Source organism: Athene noctua, chromosome 10 (genome assembly GCF_965140245.1).
Source record: "Athene noctua chromosome 10, bAthNoc1.hap1.1, whole genome shotgun sequence".
Taxonomy (NCBI): Eukaryota; Metazoa; Chordata; class Aves; order Strigiformes; family Strigidae; genus Athene; species Athene noctua.
Window position 1 is genome coordinate 5519031 of NC_134046.1, and position 13643 is coordinate 5532673.

Here is a 13643-nt window from a genome sequence, read left to right on the forward strand (position 1 = left end):
CCTCTGCGTGCCACCCCAACGTCTATGCAGCAGCATTTAGCAGTGCCACCCCCTGACTGCAGCTACCCTCAGTGCCGTGGGGTGACACTGACCACGGGGTGTTACCCCATTAACGTAACACCCATTCCTTAAAACCACTTCTGGCCCCAGTATGGCAATCCTGCCAGCAGCATATTACATCTCATGCAGTTCCTAATCATCAAAGAGTCACCATGAAAGGACTGGGAGATGTACGATCTTGCCTGTGAGAAACAAGAAGCCAATTCAACATCTTCATGTGTCACATTTTAATGGAAACACACATATTAAAAATGCAATGTTAACAGTGAATCACTTCACCTGAAGCTGAAGGTTACCTTTGCCACTAGGAGTGTTATCATTTCTTTGACGGTTTCCTCAATTAGTTCATCTATTTTCGAATGGTACTGGTGCTAAAGAAAAATAAAAGGAGAGGGGGAGGAAAATATTAGCATTGATCACAGGCGAGAGCTGTATGGTTGTCAGCCTCTTCCCTTGGTAAACCACAATACACAGTATCAAACTGAAGAATGATGCAGCTTATTACCCTGCGCTCCGCTGTAGTGGCCAGTGAATACTTACACTTGCAGGAGAGACCTTGAATTCAGGAGACTCTTACTCCAGTTTGTGAAGCATGGGAAACCCTGCCCTCTTCTGTGTGCCCGCAGCTCCGGGAGCCACAAGCAGATGTCGGAGGGAAGGCTTTGCCACCCCTGTGAGCACCAGCACCCACTGCTCCTAGAGACCCTGAAGGGCTTTCGCTTCAGTTCCCTGGGCTTTGTCCTGTTCATTTTGCACATGGATTTCCCCTGGCAATGAGATACCTGGAGGGAAACAGGCAGCCCTTGCGCGGGGCACCACAAACCACACAGCCCTCAGCAAGGCACGGGGAGGATCTGCTGCACCAGGGGAGCCTGCAGTGGGGTGAACCACTGGGAAGGACGTTGCACCTTCCCACCCACTGCAACACTGTGTTACCCACCGGGTTCAGCAGGGACGTGGCTCAAATTAAGCGCTCATTTAAACGCTTTACTTGGTGACTGTAAGATAGATTTAAAAAACACCTAGCAAACCAAGATGAGTCTTTCTGTCCCATGCAGAAGCCAGCAGGCAGGGCAGCCCTGAGCCCTGGGTGTTAGCAGATCTGGTGGCACTAGCCCAGAACCGGCTGACCAACGCCAGTGCCTGCAGCATCAGTGTTTCTGAGTCTTCAACCCAATTTCTGCACATGCCAAACCTTCCTTAGCTTGGGAGCTCTGATGCAATCAGCTGCAATATGGCTAGAATAGGTACTAAAATACAGTCTTCTCCTAATTTAGAAAAGACCTGTTTCCAATACAAGATTTAATTAGTGAAAACATACAGTATATTCTTATTTTCAATGGACTGAGAAAATACTGATTATGACTGCTTTCCAACACAAAACATTTGATTTTTCAGTCAAACATTTCAAGCACTGGTGCTAGTCACTATATTCATTACCACTTGGCATTAATATTGTTTTAAAATGTTAACATCAAATCACATTGAAAGAGACAAATCTGCTTTAAATACTAATCAGACTTTGGGAAGGAAGACTGTGAGGGCTTTACAAATGCTAGATGCTGGTCTCAGTGTCTGATTGTTAGTCTCTGAACTGCTCTACAGTTTGGGGAATTTTTTCTATGACAGTAACATTAATACAGGAATTTGGAAAAAAGAAAATAAAAGTAGGACACACTTACCCACACTTTAGCAAACTTTTCAGATGATTGGGGACAGAAATAAAGAGGAAAGTGCAAAAGACAGGAAAAAGAACATATGAAGATAAAGAATAAATAAACCAAAATCTTTTTTTAAAAAAGACATATGAGAATAACAGCATCATGCACAGAAACTATAAGCAATGGAAAATGAGATGTGATCAAAACCTCCTTTCACTGAAATATGAGAGATTGCTACCTTCAGTATTTGCAGGCAGTAACACAGGGTGAATGGACTGGATTTTACCTAACTGCTGAGAGTCTCTTATGGTGTTATTTTGCTCCGAAGAGGAAGGCAACCGGCTGTCAATAGGCAGGGTTCAGCATGGGGGCAGCCACACACCCTCTACCCGGGTGGATGCACCTGAGGAGCGAGCCCTGCTGCAGGGGCAGGGCAGGCAGGGGTAGATGGTGCAGCACATCCTGGCTGATGTTCTGGCTGGGGCCACGCAGAGCCTCACCCACACGGGACAGGCTGGCACCCCACGCCGCAGGCTGCGATCTGCTGGGCCCACTCAGGGGGAAAAGCATACACGGACAAGCACGTGATACCTGCAGCTGCAGTTCCCGTTTCCGTGCCCTGCTTTGCAGGTCAAGACCTACACAAGTCCCTGATGGGATCATACTTACGATTCACCTGTTCAACGCGGAGTTAGCCCTTACCAGCTCCCAGGATTGACCTGGCGCAGCAGAGATGTAGCTGTGGGGTGATGGGAACCTGTAACAGCTGCGTACACAGCCAGGACCTCCAAAGGGAGATGAAGAAGGGGTTGTGCATCTATTGGCAGTGTCTTCCCCATGACATTTTGCTTCTGCAACTGCATTTTCTGTGTGTGGAAGACCTCACAACCAAGGATTTAGCTACTTGGGTTTCCTTGGGTAAGCCATGAGCTTTAACTCAAAAATGGCTAGCGACGTGCAAAACAACACACTGTGAAACTCATTTTCAGTTAAAAGCTTGTTCAAAAAGCAAGTAAGAGCCCCGATCGAATAAAAGCACAGCTCTGAGAGCTGGAGAGGACCCTGTGCATGCACCAAGGCGGTGTGGCAGGACTGATGGCTTATTCCCATGGTGGCCGCAATCCCTGGGGCAGACTCGGAGCCAGCGCTGGGGCCAGTGACGGTGCAGGATGGGGCCCGTGCGGCCGCAGCGACGTGTGCCCTGCACTGCCCGCGCTGCAGCCCCAGCTCCGCCTCGGGACGACGAGCCCTGGCCAGGACAGGGTCGGAGAAGGCGGTGGTTTGGGAAACGACTGCCTGGTGCTGCTTTCACAGACGTCTGGCTTGTAAACCAGCGTTTCTAACAGCTCCTTCTGCATTTCTTTTGAAAACGCCTGAGGTTAAAGATCGCATAACTGGTTTGCTTTACTCGGCGTAGCCCCTGCTTTCGATCGAGTTCCTCGCAGCTTTCTATTAGCTCAATTATTACAATCCATAATCAGTGCACTACAATGATTCAACTTGACTTTATGTGATGAGTATCTTGCCTTGTCATGTAACAGATTGTGTGTACGTTGTATTTCTCTAAGGACCATCTGACCTTAGATATTAAATAGAAACATACTAGACCAACTGAGAAACATTTAATACATACATTTATCCCCTTAGATGTATTAAAAATTCAGAGGAAAAATAAATATTTAAGATGGTAAAGTATGTTTACCAAATGTTTTAACAGCTGCCTTTAGAGACAAGGAAATGGAAATGAAATGATGGGTGTTTGTTTCACAGGGTAATGCTCGCAAAATGCATTCAAGTATCTGTTAAAGTGAGTGTAACTGAAGGTAGTTTTAAAGGGAAGGCCTTTGGGGTGGGAGGGAGAGCTCAGGAGCGAGGTCAAGTAACATGTCGAGAGAGACTCTGCCCACGTACAGCTTTAGACCATCAGAAAAATCAGTGGTTTGTTTCTAATAAAAATGTCTCCAGTTAGGTCTGGGCAAAGGCCCCTGCCTGAACACGGTAGTGGGCAACGTGAGCCCTTTTTGCTGCTTTTGAACTGTCTGCAAAGGGACCACGTATTTTAGGAGCTGTGTGGCAGCTGCGGTACTGTGGAGGGACCCACCAGTGAGTTGTGTCTGTCCCTCCATCTCTGTCCATCCCTCCCCGGTGCGGCTGCAGGCAGCCCTGGCCGAGCTGTGTGGTTGCCACACACCGGGGATGGGGGGACAGAGGGACTCAACGATGCACAGACCTAGATCTCCAAGTTACAGAGGAAGACACAGGCTTGAAACTCAGTTTCTCTTCCCTCTGCTGTCTGTCTGACTGTCTTATCATTTCTACTGGGAACTGGAAGAGGCGGGCTGGCATTCTGTCCTCCCCTTGCGGGCTGTAATGAGAGATCTCTAGCTTAACTTTTACTCTCCCAGCACGACCATCTCAGTGTACAGGTTTAAACGGCTTCAAGAAGAGGAGATGGATGCAGCTGAAATACGGAGTGGCACGAGCGAATGGAGCAGGAGGTGGGAACACTCATTAAAAGGAAGAAAAAAAAAAAAAGGAGGGTGTATAAAAATCTGCAGCCCTAAACGGTAACTTATGCACTGATAATTTACATCTGCTTTACAGGTCTGTTAGTTCAGCTATCTGTTAAAAACCTCATGCCCCAGCAACTGCTGCTTGCCACAGGAGTTAGGCTGTCTCCAAGCTGCTGTACCAAACACCTTCTTGAAGTGGCACAGGCAGATTTGTGGAGCTAATCCTGCTGCAGCTGAGAACAGCAGAGAAACAACCATGCTGCCGCCTGCTCCCCTCTCACTTGCAGTTTGACTCAGGCTGAACGTGCGTTGTGACTGATGCTCAAAATTTGGAGGAAACTGTGGCAAGCACAGAGCATCACAGGTTTGCAGTGAGAAAGATGCAGCGAGTGCCTGGTCACACTATACCCAGACAAAGCTGATGTTATCAGTCTCGTGCCACCTCAATACTTAATCTGACAGTTTTATGAATGCAGTGAGCTTGCTCTGACATGATATCAGTGTCTGCTTCATGTCTGAAAAGGGGACTGTACTACTATAGCACACAAGGGTTTGATCCTGGTTTGCAGTGGGGAGCATTGCAACCGTAGCTCTTACTGACTGACAGGGCACTGCCAGGCAGATGCTGTAGCAGCTGCAGGCTGAGGGATTTGGGGAGATAAATGGGTATGAATATGGAACAGAATGTGGTAGAGAAGTTCATGACCAAGCTTGGACAACAAAAGCCCGCTCAGGATCTGCCTCAGCTAACCTGGAACATAAGGGAAGGGCCTGATGATGAGCCATATGAAATTTCTCCCGCAAGGTGACTGTCACAAATAAAATGTTGTAATGGAAATGTGTATAAAAAAAAATAAAAAGAACAGCTGGATCTGATCCAAACACCACTGACATCAGGGCAAAGATCCCTGGCTGCATCCAGTGGCCTTTGGAGCAAGCCTTCTCAGAGGAATAGGGTGAGGTAAATAACTGAAAAAAACCCCCCAAATCTTACAATGATTCACTGCAAAATCTGACCACGGAAAGTTGTAGAGAAAGGACTTATCTAGGGAATGCTGACAAGCAGCAGGTTAGGAGAGCCAAACAGTATTTGTGAATTTATTCTAGACTGGTATATGAATATTTAACTTGGCTTGAAGCCACTGTAGCAAAATGATTATTGTGATGCATTTAATCTAGTCCAATTTACCACATCTTTCTAATTCATAGATCAGTCCACAGAAACCTCAATCTGCAACTATGGCTTCAGAAGAAAAAAAATCATCAGCAATTAATTAAAACAGGTTTGTTTGGAAACTTGAGTCATTAAGAACCTGGAAATCCAGGATTGTCAAACGTGCTGATTATAGCCAGTACTCAAGGAAGTCACAGCAGCTGGAATTTAAATTTACTTTTGAAGTTATCTATTTTGGTAGTTTGTTTTTTTGGGTTTGTTGTTGTTGTTTTTTTTTTTCCTTGCGAGAATCACAGCAGCGACTTGGCACTTCGGTTTTCCTTATGTTTGTCTACAGAAAATAGTCATATACAGAAAGTGTGTTGCTGACACCTGGCTCCAAGGTTCAGTTAATGACTCAATATATATAGTTATCATCCATCAACCAAGCTTAAGGATACCTTATGCATACCACAGCCCTTGCAAAAAGAAACTCCTAGGTGACAGGGATTCCAAATGTTCATATTCATTAGGTTTATTTGAAAGCAACACCCTGCATATTCACCTGCACACTCTATATGGAACATTAAATCCACAACTGATACAACATCTCTGAAACTAGCATAACAGGAGATAGGAAAGTTCATGGCTCTGCCTTTAAAAGCTGTGAAAGGAAGAACCTGCATTTTTACCTCTTGGCCCATTTCCATACTGCAAAGCTTTGTTGACTGAGCTTTGGCATCCACCATGACATTAAACATGGTGCATATTGATTGAGGGACTCGGAAATCTGTTGATCGGCTGGTTTTCTGCAGCTTTACTTCAAATGCAATCCTGGTTCTGTTAAGGAAAGTAGAAAAAGATGTTTCAGTTGCTTTTAAGCATACTGAAGCTAATGATAATAATGTGAAATAATACCGAGAAGAATTTGAGAAACCAGAAAACCGAATGCTTCTGGGAGTGTTATTGTAAAGCACATTGTTACAAATGTGCTTTGACTAAAAATGATTTTCCGGTTTAAAAAGAAATCCTCTTTGCAGAATACACACTATTTCTGAAGTACGCAGTGGCTTCAGGGAAACTACGACTTTCTCATGCTTGATAAACAGTGTGATGATGTTACAAACAGCAGTGACAGCGTACACCTATAATTTGGTTGCATTAGCTGATTTATAACCACAGGCAAGTAGCAAGCCTGACGCATTAAAGAAAGCTCATATCGCTCCATGATACCAACGACAAATAAAAGAAAATCATTTGCTACTTGACTCAAAGGACATCACGAGATCACTGCGGTTTTAGGTTTACATGATTGTATTTGCTTGCTGAAAGTTCCTAATGGACTCATAAGTTCACAGAAGTGGTTTCTCTGAACCACACATATTCATCCGAAGACATCCACGAAATGTGCACGGGCACAGTCATGCATGTATGAACACACACACACACATGTGTCGCACGAGCCCGCATCTCCCTGCTCTCCTGAGGTTCCACTGAGCTCAAGTTTGACATCCCTGGCAGTTACAAACCGTGTTACACCCAGAGTTTTGTTGGGCCAAAGTCTGCAGAATTGCAATCCGTGTCGTATTTTAAAATACCAAGGCATTTGTGACTTTAACGTGGGGAATACTCTGCAGTACAGTGGGCATCGCCTTGCCTTTCTTTGGAGCCCCTCTGCAGATTCCGGAGGTACTTCTCTAATCTAACCTAACACAGAACAATTATCACATCAGACAGAATCTGCCAACAAATTAACTTAGGAGCTTCAATTTAGAAATAACAAATAATATCAGCTGCAGCTCAGGAATAACTCTGATCTTGAACAATCCCCTGAGGGTTATGTAAATGAAAACTCATTTACAAACGTGAAACTCCCATTCTTGGGATCAGATCTGAGCTGGTACATAGGTCCTCCTGCCTGGATTTATTAGTGAAACAGGCCTTCCTTGCAAGGGCTGCTTCCCTGACAGCACTGAAATACAACCAAGTGCGGAAGGCGGGGTGGCTCCTCCATGGTATTCAACAGTTCAGAGACAGACGCGAAGAAAAATGTTGTGTCAAACTAAAATTGCTAAAGAAACCTTAGCCAGGCCCTGTTTGCAGGTGATATAAATAGGGAAGGCAGCATATTGGTTTACATCAGCAGTGGCATTTGAACTGATTTAATTACCAGTGCCAGATTTAGCCTGGACTCGGGGACTAGAATCTTGATAATTACTGAAAGGACCCAAAGTGACTGGGATTTTCCATCTCCTCACAGAGATGAGCATGTTCCTACTTATGCTCAGAACCATTATATATAGTCATACCATTACAAGCCGGGCCAGGTTTTTGCAGAGGGGCAACATTTGTAGAAAGGTTGAAGCAGTTGGAGAAAAAAACCCTGGCTTTCAGGCACACAAGCCTTTCTTCAGATGTACCTGGAAATGTGCTTATTTGTCCCAGTTAGCAGAGCTAACCTGGTCTGATTTCTACAGATCATCACAGCTATAACTGTACTGCAAGTGCAGCAAAGATGCCTTGGTTCCAATCAAAAAAAGAAAAAAAAAGAAGTGTTTCGGTGGTGGTGCTGGGGGCAGAGTGGAGAGCAGAGCTGCAGCACTGAGTTTGCTCCTGACAACTGGATCGCCACTGAAGCTCAGCGTTCGTGCCAGCCACAAGAACAAAGATGAGCTGCTGCAATAAAGGGGGGTTTGCTCAACGCCAAAGACATCACAACCATCTCACTGCACTTATAACGCACTGGGTTTTATTCCAGAACAGTGAGAGAGCAAGCCTTGAGCTGCCTGCCTTCCAACGGGTGAGTCTCCTGCCCACATCTCAGGGACCAAACGTGCCTTCTCCTACGGTGACAAAGCACATCCAGGCTGTGAGGAATGGGCACACAATAAATGCCACGCTCACACTTGCAGAGTGGCCAGGCAATTGTGGTACAGAACAGCCACATCACACATTGCAGCTAATATTAGCATGTACCAGCTGTATCTGGCATCTATTCTTCCTTTGGTTTGTCTCTTTGTCTATTAATTTCTGCACAATGAAATGCAAAGTTCATTTCTTCCTCCTGCCTCACCACCTCTGCTGCCAAATGGATGTAAATTACTGTGGAAAGGTTAGAAATTTAACCTCAATATTTTGCTTTCCGAATGACAGCTACCTGCATGATTAAAAGTTTTTTAAAGAAACCTCTCTGTTTTGGAAGATCTGTAGGTGAATAACCTATAATGCGGCTGATGATAAAACAGCTTTTCTCAGTCAGCAGCAGATGTGAAACCTGTGTGCCAGCTACCCACTATCCCCTTTTTGGGATCACTTTTTTTTCTCTCTCTTTTTTTTTTTTTTTTTTTTTTTCCATGGATCTGTGTTTTTTAGGTGGGTGCTGGGATCTTACTTAGGGTTATGTCTTCAGCACTCAACCTTGTTAACACCAAACTGTATTTATGAAGACTTGACCTCATGTGCAGCACTGAAAATAAGTAACAACCTATATAAAGGTTTAAAGAATGAGTGATTTATTGCCTTATTGTGAATATACACTGTCCAGGGTCTCAAGAGAGAAGTGTTTGCTTGGGAGAGTCCACAATTCACAGCGATAGGGTGGCTTTCCACCACGTCTGTGCTGGGCAGAGGTGAGCTGGGGTCACTGGGTTGTTGAAGTGAAGCTTCACTGATAATAAGACAGAAGAAACCTGAATTCTGTGAGCTCCTATGAGAAACATGACTAGTTTGCTCACACACACGTACCTTTTCACACAGGACTCGATCATGTCGCTCGCCATAAGCTTCAAGCGTTGCTCTAAGTGTTTTCCAAACTCCTCCTCAGGCCAGTGCAAATCCCGAATGAAGGTCTGTAGGGCATCAAGTTTCCAGAACAGATCTTCCGAGGTGCCTGATCCATTGCTGGCAGGGCAAAATGAGAACAAAAGTCATAAGTGGCATCAGGCTCTTTGTAACCTGATGTGGAGACCATTCCTGCAACAAGTGTAGAGCAGACAGTAGTTTCATACACAGGACAACGCTGGCAATCTCCACCATCAGGATTTTGAGTTTTACCATACAGTTGCCTAATCTACCTTGCTGTCATCACCCACAAAACTTTCCAGACCAGATGAGTAAGACAACATTATGAGTTACACATATTAACAGGAAGAATGTGTGTATGGTAAAAATCAGCCTTAGTTAATAACCACATTAACATATGTGATTATTAAGAATTAAGGCCAGAAACTGTGGTAGAAAATCCTCGGTCAGTAATAACTGCCATACTAGACAGTATGCAGTTATTAAGATTCAGGGTTTCATGCAATTCTCCCCCCTCCAAATTATATCTTGAGTTTGCCTTGTCCCCCCACAGTGAGGCCCCGTTTCCAGGTAAGGGACAGTGCTAACAAGTGGTGAGCGAGGACACGCTTTATCTCTTGAACAGCTGAAAAAAAATCGGGGTAAGTCAATTGAGCTAAGGACACTAGACATCTCATATCCAGGAGTTTTGGCAGGATTGACAGCTGCACCTTTTCACAGATCTGCCTCCTGCAAAGGCATCTACAGGACAACAAATTTCCGTTTTAAAAAAATTTATTTTGCAACATCTTTGGTCTGTCACAAAACTCTGAATTTCTCTCCCAAGCGTATATTCTCATACCCCCACCCCTGCCCAGATGGAAGTCTTTGGTCCTGCAGTGTGTAGCTACACCGGCTCTTTTCACAGTATAATTATATCTCAAACCTCCACTTACAGAATAAAAATACAGAACTGGATTGCGCTCTGTTTGTGCAGAGAAATTTATGCATCCATAACCCTTTTCTCTCCCTCTCTCCTTCTCCCTCACTTTTTTTTTTTTTTTTTTTTTTTTCAGAACAATTACCAAGGGAGCTTCAAGAGTTTCAACCCCCTCCTCGCATACCACTAATGCTAACACGGTAATTTATAAGATATTTAACACACCATGCATTACCACTTGTGCTGACATCATCTATAGAAACAGATGAGGGAGGGTGTTTCTATTGTGACAGATGCCAGCTGCATTGAGTTAATGCTAGAGGAGATCGGAGCTAATGCACACACGGCTACTGCCAGGTGAGAACCGTAGTCCCAACATGCTAGAGGGGTCCTGCGGGGTCCTGTGCTAACAGAGTTAACGAAATAAAGAATGAATCGTCTCGGTTGTAGGAGAAACATATCTGACACTAAGCAACAAGTAACATATCCTTGATGGAGGGGAAGGGTGAGTAAAAGGAAACCAGGGGGATGAAAAGATAAAGAATCAGGCATTTCCTTTAGCCAGGGGACCAGTTTTTACAACAGTCTCAAGTGTTCATCTACCACCAGTTTTCAGTTTGCGCCTGGTTCAAACCTGTGCTTGGGTATAAATAAGCTTCAACAGTCTAAACCCAGTTTTGGAACTGCATGAATTTATGTTTTAAATAATTCAATACAGACAAATGCAATAATTGCTATTTACTACAGCAACATTATGACATCCATTTGGTTTCAAAATTTTTAAAGTATTATTCTTGGTCTTTTTCTCACTTTTGATTTAAGGCTCCATGCAAATAAACGATATAGTATATTCATTTCCAAGATGCACTGTTAATATTTTGCTTGTGAGCACTGTAATTACTCTAATCATACGGGCAGCTTGCAATATATCACTGATGCTCAAGCATTTTGAGAAGAATTATCCAATTTTCTGTCATGACATGATTCTTATCTTTTCAAGGGCAATACCACAAAGCATGCACAGAGAAAGATTAAAACTTTCAAGTACTCTTTACAGACAACTGCCTAAGCTAGCCTTTAATATAGCTATCTTAGCATGAATATGAGTTGTATAGCTTTGAAACATAAATGACCGTGCTAGTATTTTAAAAGTTTTAAAAATCTATAAAAACATCAGAGTTTGCTTTACTTTGGTTCATTACCACTGCTCTGCCATACAGCCTGTGCCAGGCTCATGGCAGAGGCACTTTGGTGGACTCCAGGTGTAGATGTAATCAAGGGTGTTTGAGTAACACTGAAGGGGGTTTTGGGGGGTTTCTTCAGTATTATCTTTTAAGTGAGAAAGTAGGGAAAAAGCAACGTATCTGTGCAGTGCTGGCTGAGACCACCCCATGCCAACCCTAAATAACCCTCAGGAATTCTGAAGGCAAGATCTCTGTTCCTGTGGTAGGACATCCTGCGAGATGAGCTACCTCAAATGACGAGATTTGGGTTGATCCCACTGTGTTCCACCCTCCACACTGCTTGGTGACTGGGAGGTTTAAGGGAAATCTGCTATAAGAAGAGAACTTGCCTAATCTGTGCTCAGGGTTTGTGGTATGTCCCCCCTGAGCTCCACTCGTTCACCCTGGGATGCTCGGACAGGGAGGTGGGAGCACAGAGCACAAGGCTCCTACATATCAACTGCTTTGAAACCATGCCCGATTTTCAAGGCCATAATCTAAAGCTCATGTTGAAAATATCTTTCATTAGTTGGTCATGGCATTGTTCAGTCTGTAATGATGGCTATGAAGCTTCAACGGCTCTCTGGGGCTTCCCCTAACATGAATAAAAACCTTTGCAGGGTGTTCTTCTTTATTAAACTGTTTCATCAAAATCAAGACAAGAATTATTATCTGGGAAATACGGAGACTGCATTAAATAAAATTCACTTTTAGATCTACATCTGGTCCACAGAAATTGGTTGACTGGCATTGAAATTGGTTCATCTTCTCTTTTGGACAAAACTCTTTGCTGAGACACATAATGTTGCATTATAAGTTCTGTGGTTCATATGTTGTTCAGACCATGTCCCATTGTTGACAGCTATTTTGTAAAGCAAGATACTTGCTCAAACTCTCAGTGGGAGTAAGACAAATTTTCAAGATTTATACAAAAAAACCCTCAAAATACACATGCCAGAAATTCACTAGTGTCTCATTCAGAAAACGTCTAATTAACTGTATCACTCTTTAAAGTTTTATATAATGCACAGAAACAAACAATACATATCCATGCCAAGATTACTTTAAATTTAAATGAGATCTAATTTGAACTGAATACACACTCAGAATCATAAATAGCAGCCATCCATGACGGTGCAGAAAAGCTAGGCATTTGTGGGATGCCTAGTGGGATGTTAACTGGTAGATTTGGTACTTTAGGGAGATTCACATTTGGTAGATTCACATTGGGCAGATTACTTGTTAAACTCCTGTGGAAGAAACAGACAGAAAGAAAAAATACCATAACAGTGACAATGCAGATGTAGCAGAAGCACATGACACTCATAAACAAATCTGCAAAGTTCACAGCACAACAGTTAAAAAACTAAAGCAAAACATTTCAGAAAGAAGCATGAATATGGAAGCTTAAGTGTACTGGGTTTGCAGTCCGCAATAAAAAGCAAGTTACTTAAAAAAAAAAAAAAAAAAAAAAGCAGAATGAAAAGAAGAAGAGTCACAAAGTAGCAAATTAACAGAGAACTCAAACACCCACAGAAAATAATTCCACCTTCAAGTCCTGATACCATTTCAAAGTGCAGAGAGCAGCCTCTCCTCAGAAAAATCTCCTAAGGAAATGAGCCTCAGTTCTTACACACTCAGGTTGGATGAAAGAGCTAAACCAAGAGATCTGCTAGAGAATTGTGATTCAAAATAATAAACAGAGAGTTTGACACTCCAGCCCTGCAGAAGTCCATAAGAATTCGTCTTGCCACCAAATTCAGGAGTTGGGATTTCACTGCGCAACCTCTCTGTTTATTTTGTACTCTACAAATAACGAAGATGTGCTGATCTGAAACGTTGAACCACAAGGTTCTTCCTCAGTGAAGACTCATGCCCTGATCCTGCCCTTGTGTTCCTTAATGTGGGGAAATTGGGTCCCACAAGTTACCCAGCTCTCCATGTGCACTTGAATGAATTACACTTAACAAATCCAGGACTGGTACACGAATGCTTCTTGGTGGGAACGGGCCGTGGGGTGATTAAGACATTCAAAGGTTAATTTATCAAGCATGTGTAGTTGGGCATCATGCCTTCGATAAATAATTTCAGACATGCAACTGTTAGGCAAATAGAGATCTTTTAGAAGTGGGCCAGTGTATTCATTTAATGCAACATACTCTCCTGAAACGTGTGGTGTAACAGCACTGCATGCCCCAAGTCTGCCCAACACCCTGACGTTTTTTAGTGTGCTAGGTCTCCAGATGTTGTAATTGGTCGAATTCTGTATTAATGAATATCTCGTCACAAATTCTAAGCAAAATTAAAAGGTCA

At 43.5% G+C, this 13643-nt stretch overlaps 1 protein-coding gene across 12 annotated transcripts in view; it reads right to left on the reverse strand.

Annotated features, from left to right (window-relative positions):
• CADPS (calcium dependent secretion activator) overlaps nt 1–13643 on the reverse strand; it is a 220930-nt gene that overhangs the window by 31232 nt on the left and 176055 nt on the right. For 8 of the 12 annotated variants that reach the window (XM_074913788.1, XM_074913784.1, XM_074913783.1 and 5 more), the window contains 3 exons: nt 9132–9287; nt 6080–6227; nt 357–431 (listed from right to left, as the gene is read on the reverse strand). In XM_074913788.1, coding sequence (XP_074769889.1) covers nt 357–431; nt 6080–6227; nt 9132–9287 — 379 coding nt within the window. Of the gene's footprint in view, nt 1–356; nt 432–6079; nt 6228–9131; nt 9288–12433; nt 12581–13643 lie in introns of all 12 variants that reach the window. The other 4 variants (XM_074913780.1, XM_074913779.1, XM_074913781.1 and 1 more) reach the window with 2 other exon arrangements.